We start from the raw sequence: 21,912 nt of genomic DNA on the forward strand, positions 1-21,912 counted from the left end.
TCTACCAGGGCTATTTAATCTATGTAAAATGGCCAGATCTAATTCTATCAGGGCTTTGGCCTTCCTAACCTGATCCCTGACTGCTCAGACAGTTTCTCTGTACCCCTCCCAGGCTATCTGTCCTTGCTTCCACCCTCTGTAGGCTTCCTTTTTGTGGTTGAGCTTGTCCAGGAGCTCCTTGTGCATCTGTGCAGGCTCCTGGCATTGTTACCTGACTTCCTCTTTGTCAGGATGCCTTGCTTCTGAGCTTGGAGGAGGTGATCCTTGAATATTAACCAGCTTTCTTGGGCCCCTCTTCCCTCCAGGGCTTTATCCGATGCTACTCTACCAAGCAGATCCCTGAAGAGGCCAAAGTCTGATCTCTTGAAGTCCAGGCTAGCGAGCTTGCTGTGTGCCCTCCTCACTGCCCTAAGGATCTTGAATCCACCATTTCATGGTCACTGCAGCCAAGGCTGCCCTTGAGCTTCACACTCCCCACCAGCCCCTCATTGTTGGCGAGAACAAGGTACAACACAGCAGCTCTCCTCATTGGCTCCTCTGTCACTTGGAAGTTATCATCAATGTATTGCAGGAACCTTCTGGATACCTTATGTCCTGCTGTGTTGTCCCTCCAACAAATATCGGGGTGGTTGAAGCCCTCATGAGGACCAGGGCTTGTGAACGTGAAGCTGCTCCTCTGTCTCTGTAGAGGGCCACATCGGCTCAGGTCTTCCTGCCCAAGATGCAGAAGGCAAAGGCAGGGACTGGGAGTATGAAGAACTGCCCACTGTAGAAAAACATCAGATTTGAGACCATCTGAGGAAGCTGAAGGTGCACAAGTCCATGGAACCTCATGGAATGCATCCATGGGTCCTCAGGGAACTGGCAGATGAAGTGGCTGAGCCACTTTATGGTTGGGTGGCCTGTGGCAGACCTTCACTATAATATTTCATGTCCCTGCGTTCCCTTTAATCCTGACCCATAAACTCTCAGTTGGCTCCTCATCCATCCCCAGACAGAGCTCCATGCACTCCAGCTCATCATTGACATAGAGGGTAACCCCCCTCCTTGTCTCCCCTGCCAGTCCTTCCTTAAGAGCCTTTATTCTTCCATTTCAACACTCCAGTCATGGGAGCCATCCCACCACATCCCCGTGATGCCAATAAGGTCATACCCATGCAGGCATGTGCATGTCTCTTAACTCATGGTTTATTCCCCATGCTACGTGTGTTTGCATAGAGACATTTAAGTTGGGTCCCCAATGAAGCTGACTTGCTGACTGGAGTGTCTGGAATTCCTTTGTACTGCTCTTCTGCTGACCTGGCCTTTTCAGACGCCTTCCCTTTGACCAGGCTGATTGATGAAAAAACTACCTGCTCTTCATAGTCCCTTACCTGTAGTCCTTTGTGATACTCCTCAGATGGCTCCTGACTGGATTGCTGGTGCCCCTGTGAAACAACAGCAGTGAATAACAGTCAGTGGACTGTATGAGACTTGGTAGTCTCTTGGTGACATCCCTGATATGAGCCCCCAGTAAGCAACACCCCTCTCTAGAAAGTGCATCAGGTTGGCAGATGGGTGCCTCTGTAACTCTCAGGAGAGAGTCGCCTGCTACTATCACCCATGACCTTTTCTTAGTTACACTGGTTGTTTTACGGGGAGCAGTGATACTCACATGCTGCTTTCTAAAAATTGTCAGTAATTGTAATTGCCTTGGCAGTGAACCTAAGAAGGAGCAGTGTCGTAAAGTCCGCCTGTGGAATTCACTCCTGAGGAGGTAGTGACAAATAGCAGAATAAACTGTAACAATAATCAGACACTCAAGAGATGCAGTGATGGCACAGGCAGGGGCAAGATGAGCCAGCTGGGGACACGTTTCCAACTTCTCTCAGAAAGCAATGAAGACTTTGTGTTATGGATGAGGGTTTTACTCCCTTTGGAAAACAAGACATTTTACTGTTACATTATGCTCTTCTCTTACCCAGAATTACGACTTTATTCTGTTGATTTTAAAGCCAAAAAACCCCAAATGCAAACCAGCATACCAAACTGATGTAGATCTTTTGCATCGTTCTGGCACCTGCATGTTGAGGATGTATAAATTTATGCTGGGAGGGGGGTGGCTAAGCAAATGCTTTTAATAGGAAGCTCTCTACATATATTCACATTCCTTCAGTGCCTGCTGATACTTCTTTATATAATGGAACTTTATTTCCCTCAGCTGTGACTATAAGGTAAAATGTGTTCACAGGGAGTGGAAGGGTTAAACGAGACTGGGAGAGAGTTAAATATGGTACCCGCTCTTCTGCATAAAGGATATTGTATCAGCAAAGGTATGATGCAAATACATAGATTGCAACATCATACAAATACCTGAAGCTTATTTTTAATTACACTTCTAATGTTATTTTTATGAGAATTACTGAATCTCTTCCTTTTTAAAATTGTAAATGTCTGTTTCAAGCTGTCTGGAAACTCAGCAGATGTTGCTGAGTTCTCTTACTCATCTCTTACTCATCCCACATGTTTTAACCTGAAAGCTCGCCTAAGGATAATACTTTACACCCTTGTAACTGGCTTGTTTCAACAACCTTAAGTTAAAGTGGATACAGCACAAACAGCCACTTGTCACGTACTGGGGTTGGGTTTTTTTTTTTGAAAATTAGTTTTTCAGGAATGGAGTACTCCTGCCCTTCCTGAAAAGGAAGGAATACATCTCCATTCACGAATTTCCTCCCAGTTTCTACTCCCCTGAAGAGTCTCACATCTTCAGATTTTTCCAAAGATCTGTAGGTTTCCTATATACTTTATCTAATAGAACTTTTCTCTCCCATTACAGAATTTTTAAAACCCTTTAAAGACATTTGAGGCAGTCTTCAAATAAATTGAACAAAATACTACACTGTCTGGTGCAGGGGAGAGGCAGTGAGTTGACGATGTATGCACCTGCTTCGTAATTTTTCTGGTATGCTCTGTTGAATTAAGGTATACTAGAAAAAGCCTGTTTCTACCAGTTTGGTTCTGCTTAAAGATGTTTTACTGACACCTCCTCCCCCAGCAGTAGAGTAATATGTATATCTTTGACCTTTCACAGACGAGTGACATACTAGAATATCCAGAGTATGCTGAGCAACAATTTAAATGCATTTATAATCAGAAACAATGCAAACCATTATGATTTATTTATATTTCTGGCCTGCAGATTCAGACTGCCTCGGTGTCCATGGTGTCAGGAAGGAAGCCTTGCCTCCTCCCTTAGTTCATCTGCAGTTTTTTCATAATGGTTTCTTTTCAGTCTCGTTAAAATAACTGCAGGAGTGTGAACACAAAAGTTCTGCAAACTCAGCAATATACTTTAAAGGAGTTATAATTTTGTGGAGATAATGAGTATCAGATAACACCTACATACAATGCCTGTTCCCTGTGGTTATGTATTTTAAAGGGAGTGCAAGAAGGCTTCCCACATCCATGTGGGAAAAGATCCATAACTTTCAAGAATCAGAATCACAAGTGATTCACTACAGTTTTTCTGTAGTTGTACTGAAACTGTATTTTAAAGGCATTTTAAAGTTGTACTGAAAGGCGTGCAGAAGGATGGGGAAAATATGATGCACTGCACTTCACCAAGTGCTGCTGCAAACTGAGTAAAACTCTAGACAAAGCGCCTGCAGAGCGAGTCTGAACAGACCCTGCCGAAGGCTGTGTCCACCTGTCTGAGGGTTGGCTGTACTGGTGTCACGAAGTGCTTGTGCAGCACGGGTCTCAGCAGCAGGGCTCAAAAGTCCTTGCACCCCAAGGGGTGCGCAAAAGAAATGAGTAAGCTTTCTCTCTGGAAGTGACTTGGGTGAGGTTTTTTTAAGATTAATTGCATCACCTGTGATGCCCTGTGGTGGGCTGTTTGGTTGACCTGGTGCAATGCATTAAGACCTCAGTCAGGAGAGGCATGGAGGTGTGCAGCACCCAAAGCAGAATGAGCCTGCATAGGAAAGTGCTTTTTGCTAGACAACAAAGTGTTTGTCTAGGACTACAAATTACAGCATGTCAGTATCTTAAAATGGAGTTTACTTTGGTTGTCACTTTGTTCTACTCTTACAAGAACATGAATATCAAATAGCAGTTTTCCATGGACATACACTTGTGTTTTATAACCAGTTGCAGTTTTCCAGCTTTTTTTCTTTTTGTGAACTGTTGTATAAAATAATCCCCAGAACATTTCTTTCTGCCTTCTTAATAATTATGCCTCTGGATAGATATATTCTTAGTTTTTGAAACCTGAAAATGGTTTAACTAGTAGCCTAGAATGGAGAAGCTCTGCATCTCCCAGGACAATTTAATCCATTGTGCAAATATTTTAAAACATTTTACATTTTTATGCAGTGTATTTTGAGATTTACCTGGTGATGCTTTGTTGAAGCAGTACCCTTGACTTTAGTCTGTATGGTTGCTTAGTAATCTGTGGTTGGTTTATCTTTATCCTCATATGGGAATGCTAAGTTTGTACCTTGTTGAAGTTACATATCCCACTTTACGCATTAGCTTCTCCACAGACTTGTGGTGTTCTATCTCATGCTATCTGCCTACAACTCAGTTTCAGCGTTTTTGGCTACAGTAATCTGATAGTAGCTGTTAATTTGTAATTTTGTAGTTTTGTACCACTTCTTTCAGTGATTTCTGCACTGACTGAACATTCATCAGTTAAAAGGCATCTTGGTACAATAAAACCATTCCTTTGTGCAGATCTCTGACATGCCACCTGTTGTTTGTTATTGAAGATGCATCTAGAAGACGAGTTGAAAAATTAAGATTGTTCCTTTAAAATATTAACAGAAAAGGACTTAGAAGTTGTGACTTAAGGTTATAAAATCAAGTAAATATTGCAGACCCATTTTGCATAAAAATCACAGACATTAAAAGTATCCTTGTTACTTTAGACTGCAATATCTTAGGGCTGCAGTTATCTTACTACAACGTTGGCACTTCTTTTTTCAGACATCATGGCCTGCTGTGCCCCTCTTACATCTAACTCTGCATGCAAAAACGGCAGCATTAGATGCCTTTCTAAGTGTTGGTGTTATCCTGGCTCTGATGGCTTCCTCCATAATGACTTCTGTAAAACAATTGTAAATTAATTTCTGTAAGGACTGTGACGTGGATGATGCATTCTTAAATTCTGGCATCAACAGCAGATTTGGAAAAATTTCTGTAGAAATTTCTTTTGCTGTGCACTTTTACATGTAAAGGCTATGGTCAAGCTAAGAAATTTGTGGAAAGACGTGCAGGAAAAACACCTATTTCCTTCTTTTAAAAAAATATATTATTTTCTTGTAAGGCCTAGAATAAGCTCTCTGTAAACATAATTTAAGGATAAGGCACATCAAGTTAAAAGAGGGGAGAGTGAGAAGGTGAAGTAGAACCAAGAGTGTCTTTATTAATTCTTCCTCAAAAAACTTCCTTAATTTTTTTTCTTTGAATAGAATCTTACCTTGCACAGTGTTCAGCTGACTGCATTCATACAGGTTTTCCCTGTGCAATGAATAATAAGGTGCAGTTGGGACACCTTTTCTTGTGTGACTTTTGATAATTTAAAACGCTTAAAACATAAGAGACACTAAAATACCTTTCTCCCCATGAGGAAATCAATCCAGCTAGGACTAATAGTTGTAGCCTACAAATAATTATTGCTGTTGTAATGTGCTTAAAACATTTCAAACTGCATGCATGTTGTAGTGTATATACCAGTAAGTAAGTGTTCTTGTACAGTAATTGGTAAATTTTTATCAGCTGTGTTATCTGTCAGCAGTGTTTAGGTAAATTAAGCCCATTGCATTGTTTTAAAAGTTTTTGACTGGTATCTGCACAGTTTGAGTAAGCTATCCTTTTGAGAAAGTAGTTTGTCAAAAGGTCTCTTGAGACTAAGCAAATCAGCTGGTACCTCTATGAAGGAGTACCTCTGTGAAGCAGCAGCTTTGCTGCTTAGTTGCTTAGTTCAGCTCTTCAGCTTCTGGAGTGGGGTGCTGTGTGGGCCGTTTGTAGACACGAACTGGTATGGTCACAAAAGAGGCAGTATTCATCACTTTAATATACACGCGTTTATGGGGAGGCTACAAGGGTGCAAGAAGAAGAGGTATTGCAGAGTCCATGGAAGCTTTTATAGTATGACTAGGTATGTATAAAAGAAGTAGTTTGCTTCACAGCGGGGTCTTAGAGATCCAAATTACTTTCAGCCTGTGTCTTCTCTCAGGAGAGATTCACTTTGAATATTTGCTTCTGTGTACCACTTGCTTACAACATTTTACTTGACCTCCCAGCTTAGCCTTTCTTCTTTTGCAATTCAGCATAGATATTTAAACTGGTTTTCTCCTTGCTAATATGCAACTCTGATACAGTAATGTCTCAGCTTGGAGTGGTACACTGGTACTAACTTCTAAACCCTGGCCATGATTGAGAAGTTGGATTTCCCAGTCCTGCCTAGTGAGATGTGATGGTTTTGGACTGGTGTCAGATTCTCTGGAGCATAACCACAACTTTATGCTCTTTTTCTCAGAACTTCTTGTTACCCCCACCAGCCTGGTTTGCAAACTGACTACCTGTACACTTATTTTTCTTGTCTTCCCCATAAGAACTACAACCTGTAGACTTGTAATAATTAATCACTCAGTGTGATGGCTGATTAACTGGGTACTGATTTGGAACATAGCTGTCACCTTTTTTAACTATTTCAGCAGAAATTGCTTACCAGAGCTGCTTCAACATGTCATGTGCATTGTCCCCTCAGTGGAGATGAAAAATCTCATTTCCTTCTGTTCCAGTCACCATCCTGCTAGATCTGTCTGGCAAACAAAGGAGCAAAAGCAGTAGCTTGTACTCTCTGGAGTGCGGGAGTGATTTCTGGAGAGCATGTTACTCCCTAAAATACATTCTCCAATTTTCTTCACTTTATTTTAAAACGTACTAGCCTTGTTAGCTGGTAAGAGAGCCAAAAATAAGTAAGCAAACTCAAACTGGAAACTCCCTTTTTTTGGCCAGTCCTTAGTTCTAAGCTTGCTAGTGCTTCATTTAATTATTCTTCACAGGCAATTATTTGGGTTCCCATTGCAAAACTTTTGGACCCAGTCAGAGAGTATCTAAATAAATGCTGTTCATGCTGGGAAGCATGGACAGTGCAAATTGCATTTTCAACTCATGCCAAGTCAGCCATTTTTCCAATCTGCTTTTAAATTCCATTCTGAGAAGGCAGATGCTGTGTCCTACTTTCATTCTTCTGCATGCACTGTGCATTGCTTCCTCTGGTGACTGGCTACTTCTTCCATATTTATGTGGTTTGCATTTCACAGGAAGCACTTCCTGCTTTTAATCTGCCTTGATAAGGCTGTATCAACTTGTGGTGTTGATGTTACATGAATGGACTAGTAATCTGACAAAGGCACCAGGTTTTTGAAGGAGTTATGTCATCTGTTCTTCAGTAGGAATTATTTGGTGTTTGATGTTCTTTGCTGGCATTTCAGAGAGCTCTGTTTTCTTTGGTTTTTAAAGTGATTACTTTTTTAAAAAGCTGTCAAGCTATTTTCAGTTTGTTTTCTAGAATGTATTGCCCCTACTTAAAAAACAAAAACAAACAACAAAAAAACCCCACCAAAACCCAAAACTACGACACCACCACCCCCCCATCCGAGATACAGGCTACCTACATTATTTTCAGAGAACTGGAAAGATGCTTGTCTCAATTTAAAAAGTCTTTCTTCCCCCACTTTTCCAATCAGTTACCCTCCTGATTGCTTCACTCACTATTTAATTATTATTTTGCTAGCTTGTCAGCAACAGTGACTCAGTCCTACAACTCAAAAAAACTGTGACCAGCCTTAAACCTAATTCATGTACTGGGTAGTGCTAGTGGTTGTTTTCCATATTAATGATTGACTAACCTTTTCCTGTGCTAACTTTGATCTCTGATTTAAAACAATCTTTCTGCACCCAGATTATAGTGTCTTTTAAAAACTTAATCCCTGGTCTCTGGATGAGAGCTTCCTATATGGTCTTGGTTTTATGCATCTGGGATGTTTAGTTCAGTACCATTCAGTACAAGCCAAAGCTACAAGCTAGATAGCAAGCGTTAAAACCAGGTGCCACTCTTTTTTTTTTTTAGATCTGCTGCATGTTATGAGCTTTGGAAGGTGTTTTGCTGTGTATTGGGGAATACAGGGGCATTTTTGCCCACACCTGAGCTTCCTGTCACTGGATAGCCTCTGGTAGCAGTTCTGTGTCTAGATTACAGGAATTTGTCAAAGACTTCTTGTTATCCTGCTAGAATTTCTCTGTGGCATACCTGTCAGTTATCTTCACTGCATTTGAATTCACTGTCAACTTTCAGAGATTAGTTTAGACAGGGAAAGCTTTAAGAGGTTTAGGCTTGTTGATGGCTCCTGTTTTGTTTTACCCAATGCACCTCCCCCTATCTTGAAGTGTTTCTCTGAATAATTTATAGGGAAGCCTTGTTTTAATGCTATCCTTCAAGAACTGTGTTAAAAATGCAGACAACTACTGTGCTAAACCAACAGTAATGGGGTAGCATTTCTGAGTGTTTCACTATACAGCTTCATTGCGTAGCTTTTGAAATGTCTACAGCTGTGCAAGTTGCAGCATTTGGCAAAAGGAGCTAGCTTGGCCAGTACTCCCTCTTGCTCCCCCACTCCAGCCTTTTGTTAGTGAGCCCTACTTAATCTATAATCTCTTGCTCTCAAATTAGTATCTCTAAGCTTTCTTGAAAGCCATATGTCCATTGGAATTTGATGTGTGTATAGCAAATGCTTCATTTAGTACAGTTTAGCAGGGCACATCAGCACACAGCTCTGAATCTGTAGCTCTATACTTAATTCTTTAAATCTGGATTTATTTATTTGTTTTTAGCGCAAGATTGAATGTGCACCAATAATTCAGTGAATACAGTTAGACTGTGGGTAGAAGTTTAGAAGCAGCTGCAGTGGTTTAAGTTTTTAATGCTATCTGTGGCTGCTGAAATTTTCCCTTGTGGAAAATCTCGAGGCAGAATCATCTGGCTATTAAATACATGGTTTGTGCAAACTTGCCGGACTTGACATAGGTGAGAGAAACGATTTTGCCATCAGAAACTACCTGGACAGTATGTGGGCTGTTACTACCCAGGCAGTACCATTTCACTCAAAAGTGCTGAAAGCAGAAGTATAAAAAATGAAATCTATATGGAAGAGGAGCAAACACTTCCACAGACACTAGAAATTGTGAAGGGCTTATGCAGGGAAAAGGTGTACTTCTGACAGCACAGGAAGGCTTTTCTATTTTTGCTTGATAATTGTTAACCTTTCCCCTCTAAAACTGTTGAAGTGGTGAAGCTGATTAATATATTTACTGAGACTGAAGCAATGTTTTCAAAGTAAACTGTTTGAAATATCTTTCATTATTGCTTAAACATAGCTACTTACATATCTAGACTGATGTGCTCTTTAATTTTCTGCTTGAATATTGTTTTAATAACATGACTTTTTTAAATCTTTCAAGCATTCTTAAAATGGATGACAAAGTAAGTAGATCAAATGTTAGAAATTCATATTTTAAAGTTCGAACTAGACATGTAATTACTTTGTATTATAGCAACAGTAGCAAATGCGAAGTATATGTTCATACTAATTTCCTTTATCTTCAGAAAATACTTCTCTAACCATTACATCTGAGTCTGAATTTATCTCACTCTGGAGTTGTCAATCATTTGCATTTAACAAATGTGATTCAAAGTTTTTGCAACTGAACTGTTTCAGTGTATTTTTTCTATTATTCAATGCTGAAAAGGAAATCATAGTAAAGTAGCACAGTGCCTGAAAATTAGGAACAAACTGCAGTGAAACACGGAGGTCAGTAAAAACTAGTGCTTGAACCTAAATTTTGCTGTCAACTAATTTGAATGAGTGGGGATGACTGTATCTCTGTGGGGATTTCCAGTGCTTCTGACTGAACAGAAAACAAAGGTAGGGTAAAATTGCTCAGTTGCAACTTCTTAAGGGGCTGACCTGAAATAACACAGCTTGCAAAATTTCCTATATAAGGAAATGGTTTGGTTTTAGTCTTTAGAAATCTGTATCTAAGATTTTGGCAGATTTCTGGAACAACTGTAATCTTTAGCACCAGGAAATAGAGCAGATTCTCTGGTGTGAATAGTAACATTTGAAGCAAGTTTAGTGAAATGTCCTGCACTGAACATGCCACTTCCTCACATGGCCCTAAAATGTCATTTTTCAAGCTCATGGTTTTAGGTAATGGCCCTATTCCCGTATCTTAGGACTTGAACTACTAGAACTTATGAGCCTGTGGCTTTACTCAAGCACCTGACTTTTAGCTCTACAATGCTAGAGTGATAACTCTTCTAGACCTGAAAAAGTTCATCCTGAGGCTTGTGCCACAGCATTCCCTCCTCTTATTTTCACTGCAGTCAGCTGGGCCTCTGCGAACACTATCGTTTAATTTCATTTCTGCATTAATGCTATGTCAGATTTATTGTAGCATTTATTAGAAATTATAAGCCAGCGTGTATTTGAAGGTAGGTTTCTACTCTTCAAAGCCCTTTTTTTTTTTTTTACTTCAAGATTTCTCTTTCTGCTGTGCTTGTATTTACTTACTATTCCTCCCATTTGTCCAAATTCCAACTTCAGTATTAGTTTACTGAAATAATTTGTCCCTGGTTCCAGACTTCCCATGATCTTAGCAACATGTAATCTATCTACTGTTAATTGTAGAATGAGTATAATCATCTATGAACCATTTTTTTTAAAATGAGTGTGTGCTAGGCTAGCTGTTTTCAGTGCAGCCTATGCTCTCTCCTTTGTCAGAGCTGTTGTCAGTCCTCTAGAGATTGTGCCACTTCCCTCCCTCCTTCTTTGCCTCAGGGATAAACTCTACCAGGCTTTAACTAGATCATGCTCTCTATCATTTACCCTTACTCCTACTAATAATTTATGTCTCCATATTTGTAGTATATTAGTTTTATTTCCAAACGAGTTAAGAATGTAACGAGATCCGCTGAGGAAGGGCACCGATGTAAAGACAACCCTTTTTTTTGTCTGCCTGCATGATTATCTAAAATTTAACTAGTTTTCAGGACATGAACCTAGAATCAAGTATTTTTTTCTAGAGAAAAATGCCACATTGATTTGCAATCTGAAAAGCTCATAGAAAAGCTGATTTCTGTAGTATGTTACTTGTTCTCTCAAGACATATTTGCAAAAATAAGCTTATTTTCTTTTTTACCCTAAATTTCTCTTTATGTCTTCTTTTGCTAAGGCTAGTCTGGATCCCAGGACTGAGGTACAAACAGGCATGTTTTAAACATCAGAATTACTGCAAAATTCTTAGCTTGGCCCAGATGTCTGTCTTAAATGAAAACGCTCTGATACTGTCAAGTACACTTCAGCCAACCTTGCTAATTTTCTGGGAACAGCTGTTCTGTCCTCTGGGCTACTGTCAATCTCCAATTTATTCAAATTCTGTCATTGCAGGTTAAGACAAATAATAGCAACAAGGCCAAAAGATTAGATTGCTCTTTGTTGTTGATCCAAGCTTGTTCCAAGTTCTGTCTTGCCTAATTGCCTGCTGTGACTAATGGTTCTGTGCTTTTTCCAGTTCTGCTTCTTTCATGATTAGTTCCAGCATCTTTGACACACTGAGTTCTTGACCTTTTTCCCCTCCTGGCCTTTTTTTCAGATTTTGCAAGGCATGTATCAGATAGTTTCAGCTTTGTACCAGAAGCTAGCTTGATCAGCAGTAGGTAACATGGTCTAGCTCTACAGTAAATCATATAGGCAGATAGTGCTGATGTTTATCATCTGCTCTATCATGTTTGTGGGTCAAGTTGCCCCTTGTGAGAATCCAGGCAGAATTCCTTTACACATATGAACTCATTTACAACTTTGGCTTGAACCTAAATTATCAGTGCTGGCTCCTTTTTATCTCGGGTTTTGGGTACCTAGAATTTCAGCTGAAGAAACCTAAGAAATACTACAATCAACCATTTATGCTTTTAAGTCTAATCTTGAGGTCTCAGGTTTTTGTTTTCTTTTCAAAGACTCATCTTGTATTTTCTTACAAAATAAACTGACTGGCATTTTTACAGGTCCGGATGACTCCTATTTTGTCTGGAAGAAGAACGGACAGAAGATGAATGCATGCATCACCGAGCAAGCTCATATGCTGTTTGATGGCAGAGTGCATGTTCTGAGTTGGGTGAAAGATTCAGTATCAGAAAATACAGAATATCAATGTTCATTCATCTCAAAAGTTGGGAATGCAACGTCAGAAGTGCTCATCACAGTGGAAGATAAAGGTAGGCTGGTTCTGAATGTATGCCATGTTTGGTCTGATCCTGTGAAGCTGTCCGATCTTCACTCATAAAACATGCATATCTGAAGATGATAGGTAACTCTTACTGTATTGGTATCCACTTCAATTGTTTATGACAAGGTGTTAAAGCCATAAAAATTCCTTCTTCCACCCCCTCCAACAAAGGACAAACCTGCAAATTAGCAGTTATGATCTAGAAATGAAATCAAAACTGCTAAACTACACAAATTGGAAGTCAGACGAGTACTAGAAAGTTAAAAATAGCTATTCTGCCAGAAGTCTACAGGGTAATGTACAAAAATTCTTTAATGCCAAGGAAGTCAGATGGTAAAGAGAAACCCCTACCACCCAGGATGTTTAAAAATCAGATGATTTGTAAAACACCTGTAGTTGGGTGAGATCAGTTCCCCTCTTCATGCAACTACTGATGCAACTTAAGCATTATTTGCAACTAGCTTTTGAGAACTTACCCAGGCCTGGAGAAGGTCTGAATAGTCTTTATGAAACCAGCAGGAGCAATGAAGATGATATAGTATAGATTTCCTTGGCAGGGTGAAGGAAAATCAATTAGCTGGTTAATGACAAACACAAATGTGTCAAGAACAGCTCAAACCTTTTTGCAGTGACAGAGAAAAGCAGTAGGAGTTACACAAGTTGTTTTGCCATCACTCCAGTTAATTTGAAGATATCTCAGAAGCAGAATGAAGAGCGTCTCAGTGAAACTACTGTAAATGTAAAACAGGGAGGCTTTCACTGTTCCAAAACCATTATATACTGTTGTTGCTAGTGTCCTGAAGGATACATTGAAAAAATTGTATCTGTGTATGTCACCACCAGTGTTACATTCTGCAAGAAAAACTGGCAGACAGAACTAGAATTTTATCAAGATGCAGAAAAATAGCCCTCCTTGAGTTTTCAACAGAATGAAGAGTAACTAACTACTAACATTACTGAAAAACAGGGAAATTGCAAACTGGACATAGTCAGCTCTATCCTATCCTCCTTCTCCCCAGGCTTGGTATGATCTAACTGGAGCATTCCTGTGCTGCTTAGATGGGTTTGAACTCTTTAACTTGTAGGTTGTATTTTCTAGACCTCAAATCTCAGATAAAGACACTGAATCTGTTTACCCTGGAGACTATAAAGTTTGCTGCAGAGGGGAAGAGACATGACCATTTGAATGGAACTTATTTCCAAATAACATGAGAGGAGGTAGAGCAAAATGAAGGACAAAATGATGGCTTCTGTTCCTTCTAGCCCAATCTTTCACAGGAAGTACTGCAACTGAACCGATATCAACTTACTTTATCATTACGTAGTTATGTAATCATCCCCATATACAATTCTCAGATAATGCTTGTCAGGATGGATGGACCAAAGAATTCGATACCTGGAGAAGTGCCATCAGTGAACATGACAAGATGATGCAAAACTGGAGGAAAACATGGGTAAGAATTTTTGGAAAAAATACATTCTACAGTGCTTTCTACATGACACACTACAGTCCCTATTTTATAAATAGCCTAAGATGCTTCTGCAGCTGCATGTACTTATATAACAAAGTCATTAGTGTTCCTGTACATGCCATCATTCTTGACTATCTCAGCAGTAAAATCTGCTTGATCTATGACATGTGTTACAGTTATGTCAGCTTGCTCCTTCAGTCCACTAACCAAGTGCTAATCAGGCAGTAGTTCTCAAGCTGCCCAAAACAGTAAGTATGTGTATACTGAATATAGTAGATTTATTTCATCACATCTGTAGACTTAATTGTGTTGCAGAGACTACTGGACTTCATAAACAGTACTGTTCATCAAAGCTGGCCTTCCTTTAAAAGAAAATACTTAGCTTTTAATGTTATTCTCCAACAGTTAGAACAAAGATTACTTCTGATAACTTCTGGATATGACATATGCTTGTTGCATGTGGAACAGTTAGTACAGGCAACCTTTAAACACTATTTTAATTTTTAAACCAATATTAACACATCATTCTGAACTTTTTCTTCTTCAGGAGAGCTGCAACAAGAAAAACAGCCTCTAATGGACAAAGGAACAAACAGGCTAGAAGGAGAAATGTATGCAGGTTAGAGTTCTCAGTACTTTTAATAGCACAGCATTCAAAGAGGTATTTGTGAGTGCTAGTGCTGCCATTAAAATTGATATTCAGGAGGACCACCTGAAGCTTGAGGTGGAAGAGGATATCCTTACTGCACTGAAGAATGACTAAGTTACATGCTACAAGAGAGGCCACCCATCCCATCTCCGGTTTTCTGATGCCAGTTATTTCAGCTTAATGAAGAACAAAAGTGGTCTCAGTAAGACTTGTGCTGCTCAGACAATATAATATGATGTACAGCTTCTGTTTTGAGTTCATTAAGAAAACCAGTTTATTTTGGGCTTGAGGATCTTGGCAGATGATTTAGACATTAATAAAAAGATGTGGATCACATTTATTTAAAGACACTTCAACTTGCCCATTTATTTTCTTTTAATATGTTTACCCTTATACTCTGTTCCCAGTGTTTTGAAGAACATTCCTTTCTGGTGTCAGCAAGTTCATTTCTTCAAACACTTTTCCTCTGGTAATAAAGCTTCTGTACAAAATAAAGAACTACTGACTAATGCTCAAAATACAGATAAATAGATTACAAAGCACCCAAGTTAAAGCAGACTCTTTAGTTTTTGCAAATTATTCTTCTATATTGGAGATAACTGGTAGAATTTTTTAAAGCTATGTTGAAGGAATTCTAAGACTACTCCTACTGAACAACTGCAGATTGAAAATGTTAGGACCTACTTAATCCACAGTGAAATTGTTTTACTGCATTGCTGTTCAGAGTTTTGTCCTTCTGCATCTAATAAATGAAAGTCTGAGGCATAATTAAAGTTTTCTGTCTTATCCTCTCAATGGTTTTCAACAACCTGGAAGCAAGCAAGCAAGATGCCACCTAAGAATCACTATAGCTTGAGTCCATGGGGACAGCTGCTCGTAGCAATAGCAGAAAGCTGCATACTTATCCCTGAGTTATCCCCTAACTGGTTAAGATTTAAGTTAGATTTGTTTCCCACATTGAAGAAAGCATTCTCCTTACTCTAAGACTTTCCTGAATGACCCTTTTTTTTCCAATACCAGACCACCTTGTCACACATGTGGGGTAAAAATTCTTACACACAGACAGTTTTCCCTATGATTGGCAATCATAGATTAATGCTGATGCAAACTTCTGACACCAAAGTTCAGAGAGAACTGTGCTTCTCTCAGGGCATCCTTTATGGCTAAAGGACAACTATAAAAAGACTTTTCTTGAATGTTCCTCCTCTATTTGTTCTGTAGATTTGGAGCAGACATAAGTTTAGTTCTGTGGTACTGAGTGGGAAGGTAAGGCTTTGTAAGACTGACGCCAGAGTTTTTGTTTAGCTCAACTTCTTTGTGAAAAAACATCTGTGTAACAAAATTAGTGAATACAGCTGTGACCCCTTACAGGGAATTTTTTTGCTACATTCTAAGAACAGGAAATAACTCCCCAAGATTTTGAACAACCTATAATGTTTCCAAAGTAACTTTTCATGCTTTTCTGTAGTAAGACAAAACAGAAAATGTGGCCAAAAAACCCAGCTGTTCATGTGATCTTACGAACTGGTCCCCAGTTTAGCAGTTTCAGAGTTTTAGATGTGTATCAAAGTGGCACAGGTCCAAATAAATTGCAACTTCCTCTAGATCAAGGATATCTGCTAACCAAAACCATCTGTCATCACTGAGATCTTTCACCCTCAATTTCCATTTAAGATTAGAAGAAACTAATACAAAAACATCATCATAACTAGTGACCAACTGTGCGTTTCAGCTCAAGGCTGGCATCCCTTACCAATGTTCTTCTTCAAAACTGACATTTCAAGTATCATTAAATGCCCGCTGGAGAATTTACTTAAATCACAACCATACTTTACAGAATCAGTATACTGTAACAGATCTTATACAATTTACAGTCTACAAAATAATTTTGAAATTCAAACAATTTAAAGTTTTTGCATCACTTCTAACTTCATAAGGCAGCTCCTTTCCAAAGTATTGCACTACTACTTCAATGTGATGAAGCATGCACTTACAGACACACTTCAGAGATGCTGGCAGCAGCACATGGCATCTATATCATCTTTCAGAACAGATGACAGAAGTTAATTACATGTGCATTCTCCAATTACTTTCTTTAGGCTTGTTCTCTTATGTCTGCAACTTGTAAACAATGGTATTTATATAGCACAGTCCCACTAAGGTGCTCCACCACCATTATGAGGACATTTTGATTTTAAAATTTTATTTCCTGTAAGATACAAATTTTCCCTGACTTTGATACAAACTGAGATCAATCAAAAACTATTACATATACATACTGACACAACCCCGGAATGAAGAGTCTGTCAGCACGAAGAAGTTACAGATAGGATAGCAGGCTGGCACCTTTGCGGTCCTTCAATATCCTCTAACTTCAAAGCAGAACCTACAATAAACTAGTCTCAGTAGGAACAGAACCATCATCACTGTACACTTCATCAGCTTTATAACATTTCTAAACAGAGCATTTTCACATCAGGAATTTCAGACCTTTGTAGTCCATGCTCTCTCTTTTACATCTGTATCATCCCCAAAGAACAAAGTATCAAACAGAAGAGCTAACTGGGAACTTTGTCATCAGGCCTTCCTTAAACAGTTTCAATCAAGTTTCCTGCCCAAAATTAGTTCTTGCTGACTGGAAGAAAGTGACATTGATGCCAGCCTGCCCATCTAAGCAGGTTTATTTAGAAGAAAAAAAGAAAAAACCCTCCACAATCAAAAACCAGTCTAAGTTCTTTAAAAAAAGAGTTAAAAATAAAAAGCAACTCCCCACAAGCCCCATCCTTCTGGCTCATGGAATGTCTTCCCAAATAAAATTATTAATTATCTTTCTAATGAGTTCTTTTGGAATATTGTATCACTAATAAATCAGTGCTAGTCCATAAAACCATTAAAGTATGCCAAGCCAGTTCAAGTGGTTTGGCCTAAGACAATTTGCTGTTGTCATCTGCTATACTGATCAGCCAAATATGTAAAATGTAAAAGCATTAGCTAGTGCCTCGTGTGCCCCGGTATGTATTTCACTTAAAGGGATTCAGAACAGTTTACTTAGCTGACTTCAGATATTTCTTCAATTATTTTATTTTGCTACCTTCTTCCTAGGGGTCTAAAAAACCCCAAGAAAGTCCAATAAAATTGGATCTGGATTTACTGATGCTCTTCTGAATTCACTATCACCATGTCAGCAGTTGCACTCTTTTCCAGTTCCAGTGCATATGGATTATACTCTTCTTCAAGTTTTCTCTTCCAGATTTTAACTAGGGAATATTAGAATAAAAAAAAAAACAACAAACAAACAACAAAAAAACAACAAACAGGTTACTGTATAATACTTGAGGAAAAACTTAAAATGAAAAGTCACACTGATTCTCTACTTCCTCCTCAAAATAAGTGCTGAGATAAATTGGCACATGGCCATGTTGGTGTGTACACCATGTGACATCAAATGACACATGAAAGAATACTTTGGGGGTGATGGGATCCACTGAGGTCCTTGTGTGCAGACCCCCTACTCAAGCAAGGCCAACTCTGAAGGTGAATCCAACTTAAAAAACCCCAGAAGTTTTCAAAACTTTCAAAGAAGTTTTAAGTTGCCTAGTATCCACGATAACTGTCATTGTCTGGTGACTGTGTAAGCAGAGCTGGAGGAATGCGTTTCTAAAAGAGGAAGACCTTTACAAAACATGAACACTTTTGGACAGGAAGATGCATTTCAAACAGGCTGCAATACAAAACTTAGTCCACTGCATTTACAGAGTATGCACTTCTAGAAAAAAACTTGGAGGATTTTTTAACAAATAGAAATAAGAAGAAGCTCTGTTAAACCTCCTTGGACAAAGCAACGAGTACCGCCTGCCATCAGTGGATTTCAGAGGAATTTTCTCTAAAACTTTCTCAGTAAGAACTGATCTCAGGTTTATAAAATTAGGAGGGCAGGGGGAAATCACAGAAAAGCAGAATTTCTCCCCTTACTAACCACTGAAGTGTCAGGTGTCATTTGTTTCAGTGCAAATCGTAGAATTGAAGAGCACTTTGCATGAAAACTGAACCAAAGCCAAGCCAGTAAATACTCACTATAATTTGGTACATCCTCATCAGAGTCCTTGGAAGATGTTTTACCACTTTCTGATAAGCCATTTTTTTCATATTCAGTGGTTAAGATGCTGGGTTGGGTTTCTCTTAGCTTTCCTTCAGCTTCTTCCTCTAAAGCTGCTATCATATCTTTGTAGGCCTTCCTGGCCTCTGTTGTCAGTTGTACCATTCTATGAAAATGGTCCTGGGGAAATACATAGTATTAGTACAGCTTAAATCACATTGTTAAGATTTAACATCTCCATGAAGATCTGTAATGAATATTCCTTATTCAGAACATATATGTTCATATATAAAAGTTGAGCAGCTAAGTATGTATAATGACATGAAAACCAAACCATTTAGAAGCATTTATCAAAACATCAATTCTCTTGAAAAAAAATTTTGGAAGATCTAGATGGATGTCAGGAAGAGATGGCCAAACTACTTTTTCGAACAGTGCTGAGTGGCTGTACTTCTAAAATCGATTTGTTGTATAAGCCACTGAGGTGGGATAAAGAGTACAAGTGTGCAAAAGCAAAACAAACAAACCAAACCTTAAAGTCATGAGTATGTTATTTTCCTCTTACAGGTAAAGAGTAAAGCTAAACAAAAACATGAACCTCTATATTTCAGCTTACCTGAGCCCCATCATAGCTAAAAATTCCCACCACACTCACAGGCACTGCTTTGTTCACACAGCGGCCTAGGGCCTTGCGGTTAAGGGCAAAAACAAATGGGATATTCTGTTCACAGGCACAGTCGATAATGTTGTGCAGAGTCTCATCCAACCCACCTGGAGCAGACAACAGAATTAGCAAAGAATGACACTATTCAGGGTGATTATAACTAAAGGACAGTACTGTTAAAAGATGCAAAAAATACCCCAAGATTAAGGATTTATTTTGAAATTACAAAATTTATAGGAAAAAATACATTGATCTCAATAACAGCATTAGATCTTAACTTTTAAAGGAGAATTTGACATTCTTTTCTTAATAATTAGCCGTTTCCTTTGACTGCTACTACTCTGTATTTTGTTATATGTGCAGTATAGTCTAATTGAGTATTTAAAAAAGACCCAGCTGCTAAGAAATTATTTAAAAGTTAATAGAAAGTAATGAAAATAATTACAACAAATTTTAAACAAAGTATCACTGACAACTTATTGTCAATCTGTGGCCAATCTGATACAGCAAGACTTCTTGTGGTGGCACAGCTGGCATCAGTAACCTTTGTCTCTTCTCAGCTATGCCAGTGCAATCTTTTGTGCAGCTGCACTGCAAATTGGTAACTAAACAGATCCTAGTCTCAAATAACTGCCCCCACCCCAGACAGTCTTGACTCAGCTCACACTTCAGCTGCACAGCAGTTAACAATCTGAAGGAGGAAGGCATATTTACATGACTGAATTTCAAAGGCTACTCAAGTAAGTTCCTCCAATACTAATAATTAATACTGCTGCCAGTATGGTGAGTCTGCTTTTTTACATTTCTTTTATTAAACAAACACTTTTTAAAAAAGCTTATTTACCCTTTGACTGAATCTTTTCACAGTTAGGAGAGATGATGACACACTTCAGTTTTTTCAGCTTCAGATGTTTCAAAACTTCTCTAAGACCCATAACAAGCCTGCGTTTTATCTTGGCCTTTATTGGGTCTTTCTGATACAAGCGATCTTGGAAACGAACCAATTCTTTTAAGAGATCTGTCACACAACTGTCAACTTCTTTACTAAGTACCTGGCTGCAGTAACTGGAAGATATAATCAATTAAATGTTAAAAACCCTAAAATTACAAATATGTAACACATAAATATGTAATATGTAAAATATAAACAGTTCACCTTCTATTCTAGTCTGTCTTTACCTTTTTTCTATTTCTACTCCAAACACAGTTCTCATATACATGAAAACAAAAATTTATATAAGATTTTTTTCAGTGGCTGGGAACTTATGGAAAGTTTTGTTACCTGTGGTATCTGGCTCTCCTATCAAACTATACCAAAAATACATACACACATGTACAATAAACCTGTATTTTATACCAATAAATATGTATGTACATATGTTTTTCTACTGAAGCATTTTTCTGAGGGCATTTATTTTGACCTATATAAATCAAAGTACAGCAACCAAAGTATAAAATTCTGATTTATTTCTATAAATACAGGGCTACTTATAACAAAGACAGAAATCTGGATCAAATTTCTCCTCCCCAAGTTCGTATTTTTTGTCTGTCATCCTATTTCACTTATCAGATTACAGCCTTGTGGTGTTCACAACGAAAGGATAAACACAGATGTACTTATCTAGTATTCCCTGTGAAAGATCAGGGTTCCAAATTATTTTTCCCCCATCTTTTACATAAAGAATCACTCAGTAAGGAAGGCTCACAAAGAGAAAAATGAAAGATATCTCAACTGCACAGCCAACAGAAAGATGCTAAGTGGCAAATTCACATAGGATTATGGGAAGAGATCACAAGACCTATGCTGGATCTTAGAGATAAATTAGATTTTGAGATAATTGTAAGTTACAAGAGTTTTTATTTACTATTTCCAGTTGATTTCACTAAGACTCAAAGACAAGTCTACTAAAACACTGAAAATCTAATCTGAAGACACAAAATATTCTAAGCTTTGCTGAACGCTCTACATGCTGTAATAGGTAGGACTGAGTTGCCCTTTACCTATTCAACCCAAACTCTGCTTTCAGTAAAACAGTGTTGCATAAACACAAATTAAATAATTTTTAATGCAATTAAAAGTTAAATTAGAGCTAACACATGCCATCAGGAAGATAAAGAATGGCTGTATCAATATTAACCGTTACTATAACATGAACTGCAAAAAAGGCCAGTGGTGCCTTTACTGGAGGAAAACTAAAAGTTAAAACACTGTTTACCTAAAGTAACTGTTTTAAACTGTCATGACTGGATCTCTGACCTCTTCACATATAGTAATGACTATTTCTTCTTTTATAAGGAAACATGTATACACATCTGTTTAAACAAAACTAAAAGTGTTTGCACACAATAACCCATAAACCTTCCCTTTATTTCTCTGCCTTGCCACAACATGAAAATGTCATCTGGATAGTCACATTCTTTACATTTTGCCATTTGGTCTGAGAGCAGAAAACCAAAGTACACACTAAAAATAAGTAAAGCGTACTACTCTTTTTCTTAAATATTAAGCTGGTACTCCATTACTTTAACAGCAGCTCCTTTTCCTTTCTTAGCCTCTAATGAATTTCTGATCTTTTTTTTCCTTCAAGGAAATCATGCATTTTGAAATCAGAATTACAATAATGTACAGACTATTTCTCTGGATATAATTTTTTGTTTGTGTGTCAGCTCACAGGAAAACTGAAAAAAAAAAATTTAG

General features: G+C 38.3%; 2 protein-coding genes across 12 annotated transcripts in view; one reads left to right on the plus strand and one right to left on the minus strand.

The window, feature by feature from the left end:
• SEMA4D (semaphorin 4D) overlaps positions 1 to 15,227 on the plus strand; it is a 103,575-nt gene extending 88,348 nt beyond the window's left edge. For 2 of the 5 annotated variants that reach the window (XM_074856506.1, XM_074856508.1), the window contains 3 exons: positions 12,113 to 12,322; positions 13,690 to 13,787; positions 14,353 to 14,582. In XM_074856506.1, coding sequence (XP_074712607.1) covers positions 12,113 to 12,322; positions 13,690 to 13,787; positions 14,353 to 14,382 — 338 coding nt within the window. In that variant the 3' untranslated portion in view covers positions 14,383 to 14,582. Of the gene's footprint in view, positions 1 to 9,510; positions 9,535 to 12,112; positions 12,323 to 13,689; positions 13,788 to 14,352 lie in introns of those variants that run through there. The other 3 variants (XM_074856504.1, XM_074856505.1, XR_012627145.1) reach the window with 3 other exon arrangements.
• Positions 15,228 to 16,638: 1,411 nt separating this feature from the next.
• The window catches only part of SECISBP2 (SECIS binding protein 2), a 29,436-nt gene continuing 24,162 nt past the window's right edge, over positions 16,639 to 21,912 (minus strand). For all 7 annotated transcript variants that reach the window (XM_074856492.1, XM_074856494.1, XM_074856493.1 and 4 more), the window contains 4 exons: positions 20,059 to 20,279; positions 19,167 to 19,321; positions 18,529 to 18,730; positions 16,639 to 17,711 (listed from right to left, as the gene is read on the minus strand). In XM_074856492.1, the coding sequence (XP_074712593.1) occupies positions 17,602 to 17,711; positions 18,529 to 18,730; positions 19,167 to 19,321; positions 20,059 to 20,279 (688 nt within the window). In that variant the 3' untranslated portion in view covers positions 16,639 to 17,601. The remainder of the gene's footprint in view (positions 17,712 to 18,528; positions 18,731 to 19,166; positions 19,322 to 20,058; positions 20,280 to 21,912) is intronic.

The sequence above is a fragment of the Strix uralensis genome, chromosome Z (assembly GCF_047716275.1).
Source record: "Strix uralensis isolate ZFMK-TIS-50842 chromosome Z, bStrUra1, whole genome shotgun sequence".
In the NCBI taxonomy this organism is placed as follows: Eukaryota; Metazoa; Chordata; class Aves; order Strigiformes; family Strigidae; genus Strix; species Strix uralensis.